The following is a 13,532-nucleotide window of genomic DNA, read 5'->3' on the forward strand; positions in this document are numbered from 1 at the left end:
GCTCCCTGTAAGGAGCACCAGTTAACAACCTGGCAGCCGCCCGTTGAACCAATTGAAATTTCCGGGTCGTTTTCAAGGGCAGCCCCACGTAGAGTGCATTACAGTAGTCCAATCTGGAGATGACTAAGGCATGGACCACCCTGGCCAGATCCGCCTTCATGAGGTGCGGTCGCAGTTGGCGCACGAGTCTTAATTGTGCAAAGGCCCTCCCAGCCACCGTCAACACCTGAGCTTCAAGTGTCAGTGATGAGTCCAGGAGGACACCCAGACTGCGGACCTGTGATTTCAGGGGGAGTGCAACCCCGTCCAACATCTGGCATAGGAGAGTCTAAATATCAAACATTTACTAATAACAAATCAGCATTTGCAAAGCTTGCTAAACAGGATTGTTTTCCTTTTTATGATGCATAGCTGAAGCATCTTCTGCAGAGTCCACTATAAACACTGCACAATATATTCATATAAATGGCTAGCACAGCCATTAGATAAGATTCAGAAATTGTTGCCAAATTTTGGAGAGCTCAAGGGAACCACATTTGGGGTCAGGAACCACAGTTTAAGAAGTACTGCCCTAGACTTGAGGGTTTGGCATGAACAGACACCAGTCTTGACTACCCACTAAACTTTCCAATTTTCACTGTCTTGCTGTTGGCTGGTCCTTACTGTTCAAACTGCTCAGCTGTGACACTTTCACCCACATGACAGGCTCAAAATGCAGGTCCCTAAGGGGCTGCCCCATCATAGTTGTATTTACATAGACAGGAAGCAGATGCTTGGATGAAGAGACGCCTCAACATCTTCCATTTTTCGCAAGAAAGAAAGCAAGTTTTCAAGGTCCAGTTGGCTTTTCAGAAGCCCTACATTGAGAAACTTTGCTTGAGCCCTCTAGCAATGGCAACTTCTCTGTTCCAGCTCTCCGGATTGTCCTGGGCTATCTTTGGACTCTTGCTTGTAGCCACAGGTAGGTATGACTTCTTCTGTTTTGTTTAATGGGTGATAAAGATTTAGAGGGAGTAGTAATATGTAGGCAGATATTTTTCAGAGCCAGTGTCATTTGCAAGGGGATAGAGATAGAGGTGGTAGGCCTTGCCCTTGCCTGGAAGCTTTTCTTTAACTTTAGACTGAAACTAAATGTATTTATGTATGTATTTATTTATTTACAGTATTTATATTCCACCCTTCTCACCACGCAGGGGACTCAGGGCGGATTACAATGTACACATACATGGCAAACATTCAAAATAATAATAATAATAATAATAATAATAATAATAATAATAATAAATTTGTACCCCGCTAACATCTCCGCAAGGGACTCGGTGCGGCTTACATGAGGCCGAGCACAAAAACAGTCAGAGGCTAGACACAGACAGTCAGAGGCTATTTAACATTCCAACTTCTGGCCACCAGGGGAGCTTTACCATCCATCTGCGACACTGATGAAGTACTTTCCGCATTCCCGGCATGCTTTTTGCTGGAGATTTTTGTTTAATTAGCCTCTTCACACATAGGTAGTACCTAAATTTCCTACTTGACAGATGCAATGGTCTTTCGGGTTGCAAAGGTCAACAACAAGCTACACAATTGGCCGGAAGCTCACTCCGACCTGGACTGGCTTCGAACTCATGACTTTTCGGTCAGTAGTGATTTTTTTTAATGCAGCTGACACCCAGCCAGCTGCGCCACAAGAGGCAACCAAGTGAGAGATGCCAAGAAGAAAAATCCAAACCAAATGGACATGGGGTAACATTTTCGGTCTAGAAAATTAATGGAATGGTGCATCTACACTATAGAATTAATGCAGTTTGACACCTCTTTAACTGCTATGGATCAAATGCTATTGTAGTTTCAGTTTTCTCTGCCAAAGAGTATTGATGCATTACCAAACTAACTACCATTATTTTATAGCATTGAAGCGTGTTAGTTAAAAGTATTGGACAGCTACTGCTGTCCTCCAGTTTTCATTATCTTTCACAATTAGTTAAGCCTGATGAGAGCTGCAGCCCAACAACATCCAAAAGGCTGCTTGTTCACACCTTTAGAAAACTGGAACTGAATTTGGCTAGAACAAATCAAATTTGGCCTAGCTTTAACTACAGTGCTTGGTAGGGAGGCTGATTTGGGCTGGGTGTAGGGCTGCCATATTGTATCCAGGTTGAGACTCCTATAACTTGGATTCTCAACAGGACAAGGTAATGGAGAACTCTGTCCCGGAAGACAAAGGAACTCCAACTTTTAGCCCCAACTGTGATCTTGTCACTGGCTTCTCTCCACCAGCACGGCCATAGGTGTATTATTTATTTATCGTTTCAGGAGCAACCAGACAGTTGTATTAGATTTTTAACAAAACAAACAAACCAACAGACAGACAAACAGACAGACAGACAAAACACAAAGTTTGCAAGCTTGGTAGTTGATTAAATGTCCTTTGACCAGTATCTGGCCACTTGGAGTGCCTCTGGTGTTGCCGCAAGGAGGTCCTCCATTGTGCATGTAGGTGTATTGAGAAGGGATGATTGAAGCTGAAAGTTGGGGTTTGGAAACTGAGAGTAGACAATCATATGCTTGTTTTGTTTTGTTTTTTTACGGAGCTTTATGATACACCATCTTACTTTAAGAGTAGTTAAGGTTCAAAGCTACAGGGCCCCCATGCCAGAACCAATGTGGTAACTCTAGATTCCCCCACCCCCCACCCCAGCATTCTCCAGGTTTAGAGTGAGATTTTTCCAATTTCCCCCACCCCATGATTTTTCTGGTGGTCATTCTTAGAAACCAGAAAGCGAGGTGTTCTGTGCAGTGAGTTATTTCAGGTTTCCTGCCCTCCTGTTTTGCATTTGGAAACAGGAACTGCAATGCTACCCTTTGGTTTCTAAAAAAAACCCACCCTGAAGGAAGAGGAAGAAGCTGAAGTAGCAACCAGATAAAATTATGGAGTGTTGTTGTTGTTAATGTACCTTCAAGCCAACTTTGATCATATCCAGAGGTTTGTTATTGCGTTTCTTTTTGATTTCCATGGTTGAGCTGGGATTTGAACTGGAGTCTACAAAGATCCTTGTCCGACAGTCAAATTACTACACAACCCTGGCTCTCTGTGAAAGCTTACACTTCCTGAAATGCATACCTGCTGATATTATCTCTCTTGCACAGCCATTAAAGATTGGAAAGGTACTTTACATCTGTCTACCCTAAGCTCACTGGAGGGAAGGATAATAGAGATAAAGTTGAAGTACTTTGGCCACATCATGAGGAGACAGGAAAGCCTAGAGAAGACAATTATGCTGGGGAAAGTGGAAGGAAAAAGGAAGAGGGGCCGACCAAGGGCAAGATGGATGGATGGCATCCTTGAAGTGACTGGACTGACCTTGAAGGAGCTGGGGGTGGTGACGGCCGACAGGGAGCTCTGGGGTAGGCTGGTCCATGAGGTCACGAAGAGTCGGAGACGACTGAATGAATGAACAACAACAACAACCCTAAACTTTCCTGGTCCTGAACTACTGAAGAAGCAGGGGATGTTCTAGCTGCACATGAGTACCCAGGGAAGGCTCAACATTATGCTGGTGCAGTGAGAGGACCCTTGTCTCCAAATATAAAAGAGGAGCTAGGACTCCTCTGGCATGCCCAGATAACCAAACAGTGGCAAAGGAAGTGGAGAAAATTAATATTTTAGTCCCCAGAAGGTTGGCATGAATATGCTAAGGGAATCTTAAGCTCCAATAGCAGGTTATATAAAGCTTAGCCAGTGTGTAGGATTTTGAATGAAGAGTTTACAATTACCATCATTTCCCGAGTTACAAACATCCAAATTACTCATAGGTAAGAATGGGGGTGAGACAAACAGGAAGTGAGAGAAATCTACCACTAGGAAGGGTGGTAGATTTCACTCCTGAAAGAGCAATCATGGACAAAGGTGTCTCCTTACATATTTAGGCGATTCCTCATAGTCCGAGGATGATGGTCCTCCAAGTGTAGTATCCTGGGGGTGGGTCCATAGGTGACTGTGGAGCCCTATTCTTGATCTGCATCTTCTCCCACAGTGAGGGCATTGGTTTCCAGGTGGAAGGTGGTCCTGGTTGGGGTTGGCTTGATGCACCTTCTTCTTGGCACGTTTCTCTCTTTCACCCTCCATTCGTGCCTCTTCAAATTCTGCAGCACTGCTGGTCATAGCTGACCACCAACTGGAGCACTCAAGGGCCAGTTCTCAGTGTCTATGCCAGAGTTTTTAAGGTTGGCTTTGAGTCCATCTTTAAATCTCTTTTCCTGTCCTCCATTCCATTTTCCATTCTTGAGTTCGGAGTAAAACAACTGCTTTGTGAGACGGTGGTTGGGCATCAGGACAACATGGCCAGTCCAGCGGAGTCGATGGCGGAGGACCATCGCTTCAATGCTGTTGGTCTTTGCTTCTTCCAGCTCGCTGACATTTATCCGCTTCTCTTCCCAAGAGATTTGCAGGATTTTCTGGAGGCAGCGCTGATGGAATCGATCCAGGAATTGCATGTGATGTCTGTAGACTGTCCACGTCTCACAGGTGTATAGCAGGGTTGGGAGGACAATAGCTTTATAAACAAGCACCTTGGTATCCCTACGGATGTCCCGGTCCTCAAACACTCTCTGTTTCATTCGGAAAGGTGTCTCCACCAAGGCTTTATCACCAATCCTTATTTCCACAACAAGCCAAATTTTCCAAAATCCAATTCTCACAGGACAAAACGTGAAGTGAAATATTCTGAACAGGATAACAGACAGCCAAATAAATGCCACAGGATTCAAATCCCTGCTCAGCCATCAAACCAACTGGATTACTTTGGGAAATCATACTTTTTCAGCCTCAGAGGAAGGCAGTGGCCAAGCTATCTATTTAAAGCCATTCTCCTTGCTTCACTATGATGTATCTCTCTTCTGAGTTTGCCAGATGAAATACAGGGCAGGTCTCCTGTGCCTTTTAAGGTTATGCAGAAGAGAGACTTTCAGATGTGGTTTGTCATATGTAAAATTCCCTCATCTACACCATTAAATGTACAGGAGCCTTGTTCTGTATTTCATTGGATAATCCTGTTGTCTTCTCCTTCTGTCCTTATAGTGCTTTTCTCCACCTACTTTAAGATAATAGCCCTTATTATTAAATGTTTTCCAACTTGCAGTTGTTTGGCGTCATAATCCAAGACTGATCTGTTTGTTTGAGTTGTTGTGAATCTTCAAGTCATTCCTGATGTATTGCTACCCTAATGGGGGAGGGGGGTGCCTTTCCCTTCCTCTGAGGCTGAGAGAGAATGACTTGCCCAGTAGGTTTTCCTGGTTAAGGGTGGATTTGAACTCTTCTCTAGTCCAATACTCAGATCATTATATCATACTGGATATTTTTATTAAGAGAGTACACCTAAAATGACCTACTCTAAGTCTATGATCTGTTTCTTTTATTTATCATGTCAGAAGCAAGTTGAGGATACAGTTAAATGCATTTAAAAAGACAAACAAAGTTCAAAAACTTGGCATTATGCTCAATGTCATATGCACAGAAGCTGGTCACTTGGAGTGCCTCTGTTATCACTGTGAGAAGGTCCTCCATTGTGCATGTGGCAGGGCTCAGGTTGCATCGTAGTAGGTGGTCTGTGGTTTGCTCTTCCCCGCACTCGCATGTTGTGGACTCCACTTTGTAGCACCATTTCTTAAGGTTAGCTCTGTATCTCATGTTCAGTGCATTCTGTGTGCCCATATGGTCTGTTACAGAGTGCTAATGCGTGTAATCCATCAAACATTGCTAAAAATGGGTAGAACAGACAGAGATTGCTATTATGAGGGGTAGGGGTGGAAATGTCTTGAAGTCAACCATTGACTTAAGGTAACCCAATGAATTTCATAGGATGTTCTTAAGCAAGCAATATTCAGAGGTGGTATTCCTTGCCAGTCTCTCACCCAAGTACTAACCAGGTCTGACCCTGCTTAGTTTGTGAGATCAGACTTAGAAATCAAAATATACTGAATTCAAATGTCAATAATGGACCCCAAACTTCAATATATTTCTGTTCTAGCTAGATAAGAAATGCAAACTGAGATCCCTTCCCTCATCCCCCTTTCACCTTTTCAACACAATCTTTGCTCTTCCATCTTTTATTCAGACTCTGCCACTTCTCTGACACTGAAACGTGCCCGCTTCATTGCTGCACGGCGGGGTGCAACTATTTCCTTCAGCTGCTCCTTTAACTCTCTGTCGAACTGGTACAAGGAAACTGAGAATGGCAAGCGTGAGGAGGTGGTGAACAATTCCAGAATCCAGATGTTCAGAAATGACACAGTGATGATGATGCAAATCCGAAAACTTCAACAAGTGGACAGCGGCATTTACTCCTATGAGAGAAACAAATCATACAAGGGTGGAAAAATGGAGCAGCAGCACTGTGGCACCGAACTCAGAGTCATGGGTGAATCTTTAACCTTCTAAATATCCTTTCAACATTTTTCAAGGTCATGTACCTAGATTTGTGAGCAATCCGCAACAGGAAATATTTTTCCACTTGGGGTTTTGGAGTCAATACAATTCCATGTAATGTTCCATTTTGCTATCTTGAATGTATATAAATAAAAATGTAATGTTCATTTGTGGGATCAAAATAACTCAAAAACCACTGGGCAAATTGCCGCCAAATTTGGCCACAAGATACTTACTTACCCAAGGAGTGACCATCACTCAAAAAAATTGAGTTTGTCATTTGGGAGTTGTAGTTGCTGGGATTTATAGTTAACCTACAATCAAAGAGCATTCTGAACTCCACCAATGATGGAATTGAACCAAACGTTGCACACATGACCAACAGAAAATACTAGAAGGGTTTGGTGGGCATTGACGTTGAGTTTGGGAGATGTAGTACACCTACATCCAGAGAGCACTGTGGACTCAAACAATGATGGATCTGGACCAAACTTGGCACAAATATTCCATATGCCCAACTAGGAACACAGATGGAACTTAGGGGAAACTTCCCATACAGAACCCCTATGACCAATAGAAAATACTTAAGGCCATCCAGTCCAACTCCCTTCACCAGGGCAAGAAAACGTAATCAAATACTGTTTACTCAGAAGCATAAAGATATTAAATATATTAGCAACCAACACTTTCTCATTACTTTATTTTCCAGGTCACCAGACTGGGCCACAGCAACGTGTGGCAGGGGACGGCTAGTATTATATAAACCTTGAATGCCTACACACATCCATACTATACTTGCAGCTGCACTGCCTCATAGATTTGATATTCTGTTGTAGATTACAGGTTCATTTCATGGCAAAGACGGAAAGGGAAACTGTAAACACACACTTGGAAATATCTGAGTGCAGGCATGTAGCCGGGGGGGGGGGGGGGGGGGCTCGGGGGGTTTCAGCCCCCCCCCCCCGAAATTCTCATGGTGGTTTGCAAAAAGGCCTTACTGGTGCATTATTTAAGCTGTTATGTTTATTCATATCATGATCTGATCACCATACTCAATATATCCCATATGCATGGGCGTATTGGAGTAATGATACAAAAGGTTTGCTAGGCTAGACCCTCTTTCACTCAGACTCAGCCCCCTCCGAAACTCAGCCCCCCCCCCAACCCCCCCCCCCCCCCCGAAAAAAACGAAATCCTGGCTACAGGCCTGTCTGAGTGTAAATGTGTGTTCACCCCAGGTTGTCAGACCACTATTAGAGCAAAATGTCTTCTCTCTTATTTTTAAGGTGTCAGCACTTTTGAGCAAGTGCAAAGTCGGCACACTCTGAAAGATGCCATCATTGTGGTTCAGACTATTCTTCTTGTCTTATTTCTGAGTATGCCTCTGTTCCTAACCATGAGGAAGGTGAGTGTGTCAGATGCACCTGATAACTGCCAGATTATACCATTACCAAATCTATCAGTAATCAAATTAACAAAACTGAAAATGTGGAAGGACAGGGTGGTCTTTGCACAGAGCCTTTGGACCAAGTCTTTAAGATAGGTTCTCTCCCTATGTCGCTCAGTGATGTTACAGACAAGAAATCAGATGCTGTTGGTATATAGGAGAGATGGCAAGCAATTCAAATACTGAAATACATTAGTACAGTTGTGTAATGGCCTAACCTTCTTGGTTAGGACAAAAAATAAAACTGTGAATAGAAGTAACCTGCAGGGCAAGCCCTATCATTAGGCAGAGTGAAATTGCTCCAGACAGAAAGTTATTGCTTTCTTACTATCTTATTATTACATTTGGTTGTTTGTTGCTGCTACTGTTGCTATATTTTTATAGCCAGGGAAAGGTGGAAGTGCTTGTGGGATATTCTCTTTCACATTTTTATTATTATTTTTATATTATTATTATTATTTACATTTTTTATTTTTATTTTATTTTTACACACACACACACATATATATATATATATATATATATATATATATAATTTTATATTTTATATTGTGGCTTGCTTCGGATACTATGCACTTTAATTTGAATGAAAAGTGAGGCACCTACTTCCAAGTACTATAATTTCTAAGATCAGGTGAAACCTATTACTTTTATGTTATTTAGGCAATACAAAACTACAAATGTATTCATGTACACCAATATTGTAGCAATTTTTAGTATCCTGTCCAAGGGCAGAAAATTCCTGAATTAAAAAAAGAAGAAAAATCCCTTCAATTCTTATCAAAACTTAGAAAAAATAGTTTTAAAATATCACTATTTGACAATATCTATCTATCTCTCTATCTATCTATTTATCTATCTATCAGTGCATCTATATACAGGGAGATTTTGTTTTGTTTTGCACTACTTTGCAGAAGGCACTGAAGCAGGGATTCCAATCACCTGGTTCACCTATTAAATTAACTTGGTGTTCAGAAATCAGGAATGGGTTTTCATTTGGACATACAACTACAGTTTATATTTTATTTCTGGTGATTTAACTCTGTTTGACTTGTTATGTGTTTTATTATTATTTATACTGTTGTCTTGTCGTAAGCCGCTCCAAGTCCCTGTAAAGGCTTCCTCTTCGTTGTCTGATATTCTATTCAATCTAGTATGCTGCCACCATCTGTGAGGTACTAGGCTATGCTGCCACCAATTAATAAGGGTTTCCTATTCAGTTTATTAATGGATTCCTCTATTTTCAAATAGATTCACTGCTACCACTCTGTAGTGCTTCTTTTGGTGTGTAGCGAGGGTTTTTTCCCCTTTGAAATAGTACACTGAGACTCGAGTTACTAAAACAAGAACAAGTTTATTTGGAGTATGGAAAGCTTTATACCTCTCTTCTCCTGAGGTATAAAGCTTCACGAGTTACAGTTTAAACAAATCTTAATATAACTTTAGGATGTCTTTTACTTCACCAACTAGTTTTTTAGTTGTTACACTTCTAAATATGTTTCCTTATTTGACAGATTAACTAAGGTCAGCTAATGCCCTTGTCTCCTTTCAGCTTCCTGCTGAAGTAAAGATTCCCAGTGGGATTTCCTCTCCTATTAGCACACAGCTAAACCACAAACCTAAATAAGTCCTCTTGACTTATTTAAATCACTCAGGCTAAAAGCTTTCCCTTAGTTTGGTTCACTACACGTTTGAACCACCTTCCCTTTGGCTCGATGACCAAAGGACTGAAGCCTCAAAATGTCTGCTTCTGTTAAGTGCAGTTGGCTCCACCCCTTTCTCCATGGCAATCTAACTCAGAGTGCTGAGCTTGATCCCATTCCCCTAGTTCTGCCATTTCTAAATGGTTAACCCTTTATGTACATCCATAACTGTCTTTTACCTCCTGAACACATAATATAATAATATTCAACCATCTAAGCATGTGTGTGTGTGTGTGTATACATACATACATACACACATACATACATACAGGGGTGGCTCAACCCATTATGCAAAGTAAGCATTCACAGTACAGTTGATTTTGCCCAGGGGCACTCTTGAGACTCTCTTGGGGGGAAATAGACCTTGACATATGCGAGTTGTAGTTACTGGGATGTATAGTTTACTTAAAATCAAAGAGCACCCTGAACTCCACCAATGATGGAATTGAACCAAATATGGCACACAGAACTCCCGTGACGAACCGAAAATATATATCAATGATTGGTTGGGGGGGGAGGGAATACTGTTTGCTTACCGTTGAAAATTACATAGGGCCGCCTCTGCATACATACAATCATATTTAACTGTAGAAACACATATACATAACTACGTTTAACTTACAGTAAAATATCAATGCTTCATCACAGTCCCTTTGGGAGATAGGGCGGGATATAAATAAAGTTTCATTCATTCATTCATTCATCCACAGATTCAACTATCCTCAGTTTGAAAATACCCCCTTCTCCATCCGTAAAAGCAAATCTCATTTTTGCCAGTTGATATAAAGAACACTATTTTACTACACAATTGTATATAATGGGACTTCAGCATCCATTGATTTTGATATCTACAGGGGGTTTTGGAATCAAATCCCATCAGATATTAAGGGCCCAGTGTAATTTTAAATGCCTTGAGAGAATGTGAGCAGCAAACATTCTTTAAAACCATCTTCCACCTTTTGGAAAAGGTCCAGACAGACAAGTATGTTCTTTTGCTGTCCCTTTGTTGTAATTAAGTATTTTAACAATATGTAGTAAAACAGGACCAATAAGTATTAGAAAGGAATGATGAGGAGTGCTTGAGTGATAGATCTCCAGCAGCTTCATTTCAGGCAGAACTAAAGAACTTGATGATGATGTTATTCTGTTCCAATTTAGGGTGAGAGCAAGGAAGCATCTGCAGAAGACCACACTTATGAGGTGAGCAATGGAGTGAAGCATTTTAAAAATAGCAAATGGGTAGAAGAGAGTTGTCTTTCTTCTGTAGAAGGAGGAGGGTATTGGAGAAGGAGGCTTTGTCTCTCTGCACCCTCTTTCACATAATCTTGCCAGCTTATTGTTTCTAAATGTAGTTGGAGCTACACAGTCCTACATGCCTCCCTTCAAAAACCTTTTCTTATATCTTTCATTGTATCATTGAATGATGAATTACCGACAATTATTGCTCAATTATTGGAAACAATAGGGAGAGAGATGGATCTTGCTGCTATCTACAGTCATTGGAATAGATGGAGTAGATGCTGGTGTATATTGATCTAGTGAAGCTCCTTGAGTTTATATGGTTTATATGGTGCATCTCTAGGAGCCCCCGGTGGTGCAGTGGGTTAAACCCCTGCGCCGGCAGGACTGTAGACTGACAGGTTGCAAGTTCGAATCCAGGGAGAGCACGGATGAGCTCCCTCTATCACCTCCAGCTTCTCATGCGGGGACATAAGAGAAGCCTCCCACAAGGATGATAAAACATCAAGACTAGCACTTTGAATTGTGCTCGGAAATGGACCAGCAGCCAGTGGAGTTGACGTAACAGTGGGGTGGTATGCTCTCTGTACGTTTCAAGTTTTGTAGTTGACAATTCTAAATACAGTACATCACTAAACTACAAAATCCAGGATCCAGTGGAGTGGAGCCCTGCCAATGAAAATGTTATCAAAATGCTGTGACTACATACTGTGGATGCACACATAGTTGCTATTGTAAAGTATCAAGAATAAGTAAGTATAGCATTGTATTGGAATCTCTTGAGTTTTTGCCCCCTCTTTTGATTCAGTCTCACTTTTTGCCATCTACAGGGGCTGCAAGTTGAACTAGCTGATACATATGAAGATATTACAACTTACCAGGACACTGCACAGAAGTGGGATTTGGGAGAGCATCCATGTGAAGAGTGAAAGACTTTGCAGCATTTTCAGCAAGGTGGGCCGCACCTCTCTTGACCGATGAGGCAACCATTCCTGTTGCGTGGCTACCATCCAAAAGTGAGAATTCTATTTGAGGAAGACATGAGTGGGAATTATAGTTGCTGCTTGGCTTCAGTGCTCTTGATACCTCTCTCATTTATGATCTAGCATTAGTTGAACATCTATACCCACATGCCCCAGATTCCTTAGGATTGTTAATTATAGACACATCCATCGAGGGATCAGTCCTGATCTGGAGGCCATCTGCTGTTGGTTCCTGAAAGTCTCCAGTGGACACAACATGGTAGCAATGATTTGGTCCCCATATCAGCTAGTTTAATAAGCATTAATATCATCTCAAGACTGGACTACTGTAACGCCCTCTACATTGGCCTTCCTCTGTCGGTGATCCGGAAGCTCAAGCAGAATGCAGCTGCTCGGCTTCTTGCGGGAATTCTGATAAGATGCCACATAACACCAATCTTATTACAGCTACATTGGTTAACAATTGAGCACCGGATCACTTTCAAAGTAATGGTACTCACCTTTAAGGCCTTGCATGGTCTGGGGCTAATGTACCTGAGGGATCGCCTCACCCCCTACCAATCTCGGAGATCCCTCCATTCTGAGTACCAAGATCTATTGGAAATTCCCAGTGTCGAGACCTTGCATCTAACAGCAACCAGACGCAGAGCCTTTACAGCAGTGGCACCATCACTCTGGAATACTCTGCCACCTGAAGTCGGAGCCTTGCGGGACTTATCAGCTTTCTGCAGGGCATGTAAGACATATCTGTTTCGACGGGCTTTTGATCTCTGATATTGCTGTTTTTAAATTGTTTTAAATTGTGTTCGATTTTAGCCTGTTCTTGTAAGCCGCTCCGAGCCCCAGGGGAGTGGCGGCATATAAGTTCGAATAATAATAAATTGATAGATAGATAAATAGATAAATAAATAAATAAATATAGGGCAAACCTCTCAAAAAGAGGAAACCCCTAATGGATATGGATATATGCATGGATTGGTCTTCCACATATTAATTTAAGCTGGGTTCCTCTATAAGAGAAGGAGGTGGAAAAGGAACATCGCATCCTATAATTTAATGAATTCCATCACTTCATCCCAGTAAAGTATAGTAGGTTTAAATTTAGTAATCCAAAAGCTAACATTAGTACTTTTTAAAATGCTCATAAGATGACATAGTCTGTTGAGAAGCCCCTCGCCCCCCCCCCCCCCCCCCCAGTTACACTTCTGAATCTCAGATTCATCTCAGGCAGCTATGTTTATATTTCTGATTAGCCATTTCCAAAGGTACTGTAACTATCTTTCCTAATAGCCTAATTATTCCAGCAGTCCAAAATGGTCCACCACATCTGGAGGAAACCTACATGGCAAAACCATGCCTCAAATAGTCTTTTAATAAAGCTACAAATTTGTGGTGCTTTACAGAATCTGCTCTTGTTTTTCTGAGATTCGCTGAACCAGATCCCCTTCTTTCCTGTTACTTCACAAAGCTTCCTCCTGTATGCATCAGGGGAATGGGTGTTCGAGTAGAAAAAAAGGAGCCACCTAGCCAAGCAAAGACAGGATGGAGTTCAATTTTCATAACTGGGTTTCAGTTCTGCCTGTGATGCCCACCTTGGGCTGACACTATACCTCTCCCCCAGGGCTTGAAGGCATTACTTATTTGGACAACAGGTCCCCACAATCCACAGGTCCCCACAATCCTGGACAGTATATCCATTAGCCATATTTCTACAATTTAGAGCTTTTCTTGGACTA

The 13,532-nt window shown here is 41.9% G+C and overlaps 1 protein-coding gene across 1 annotated transcript; it reads left to right on the forward strand.

Annotated features, from left to right (window-relative positions):
- The first annotated feature begins 771 nt into the window (after window positions 1-771).
- Window positions 772-12,659, forward strand: LOC132779465 (B-cell antigen receptor complex-associated protein beta chain). Its single transcript, XM_067469506.1, has 5 exons — window positions 772-961; window positions 6,114-6,416; window positions 7,711-7,829; window positions 10,733-10,774; window positions 11,644-12,659. Exons 1-5 carry the CDS (start codon window positions 778-780, stop codon window positions 11,740-11,742), a joined length of 747 nt encoding a protein of 248 aa, XP_067325607.1. The 5' UTR covers window positions 772-777; the 3' UTR covers window positions 11,743-12,659.
- Window positions 12,660-13,532: the final 873 nt, after the last annotated feature.

The sequence above is a fragment of the Anolis sagrei genome, chromosome 6 (assembly GCF_037176765.1).
Source record: "Anolis sagrei isolate rAnoSag1 chromosome 6, rAnoSag1.mat, whole genome shotgun sequence".
NCBI classification, from domain to species: domain Eukaryota; kingdom Metazoa; phylum Chordata; class Lepidosauria; order Squamata; family Dactyloidae; genus Anolis; species Anolis sagrei.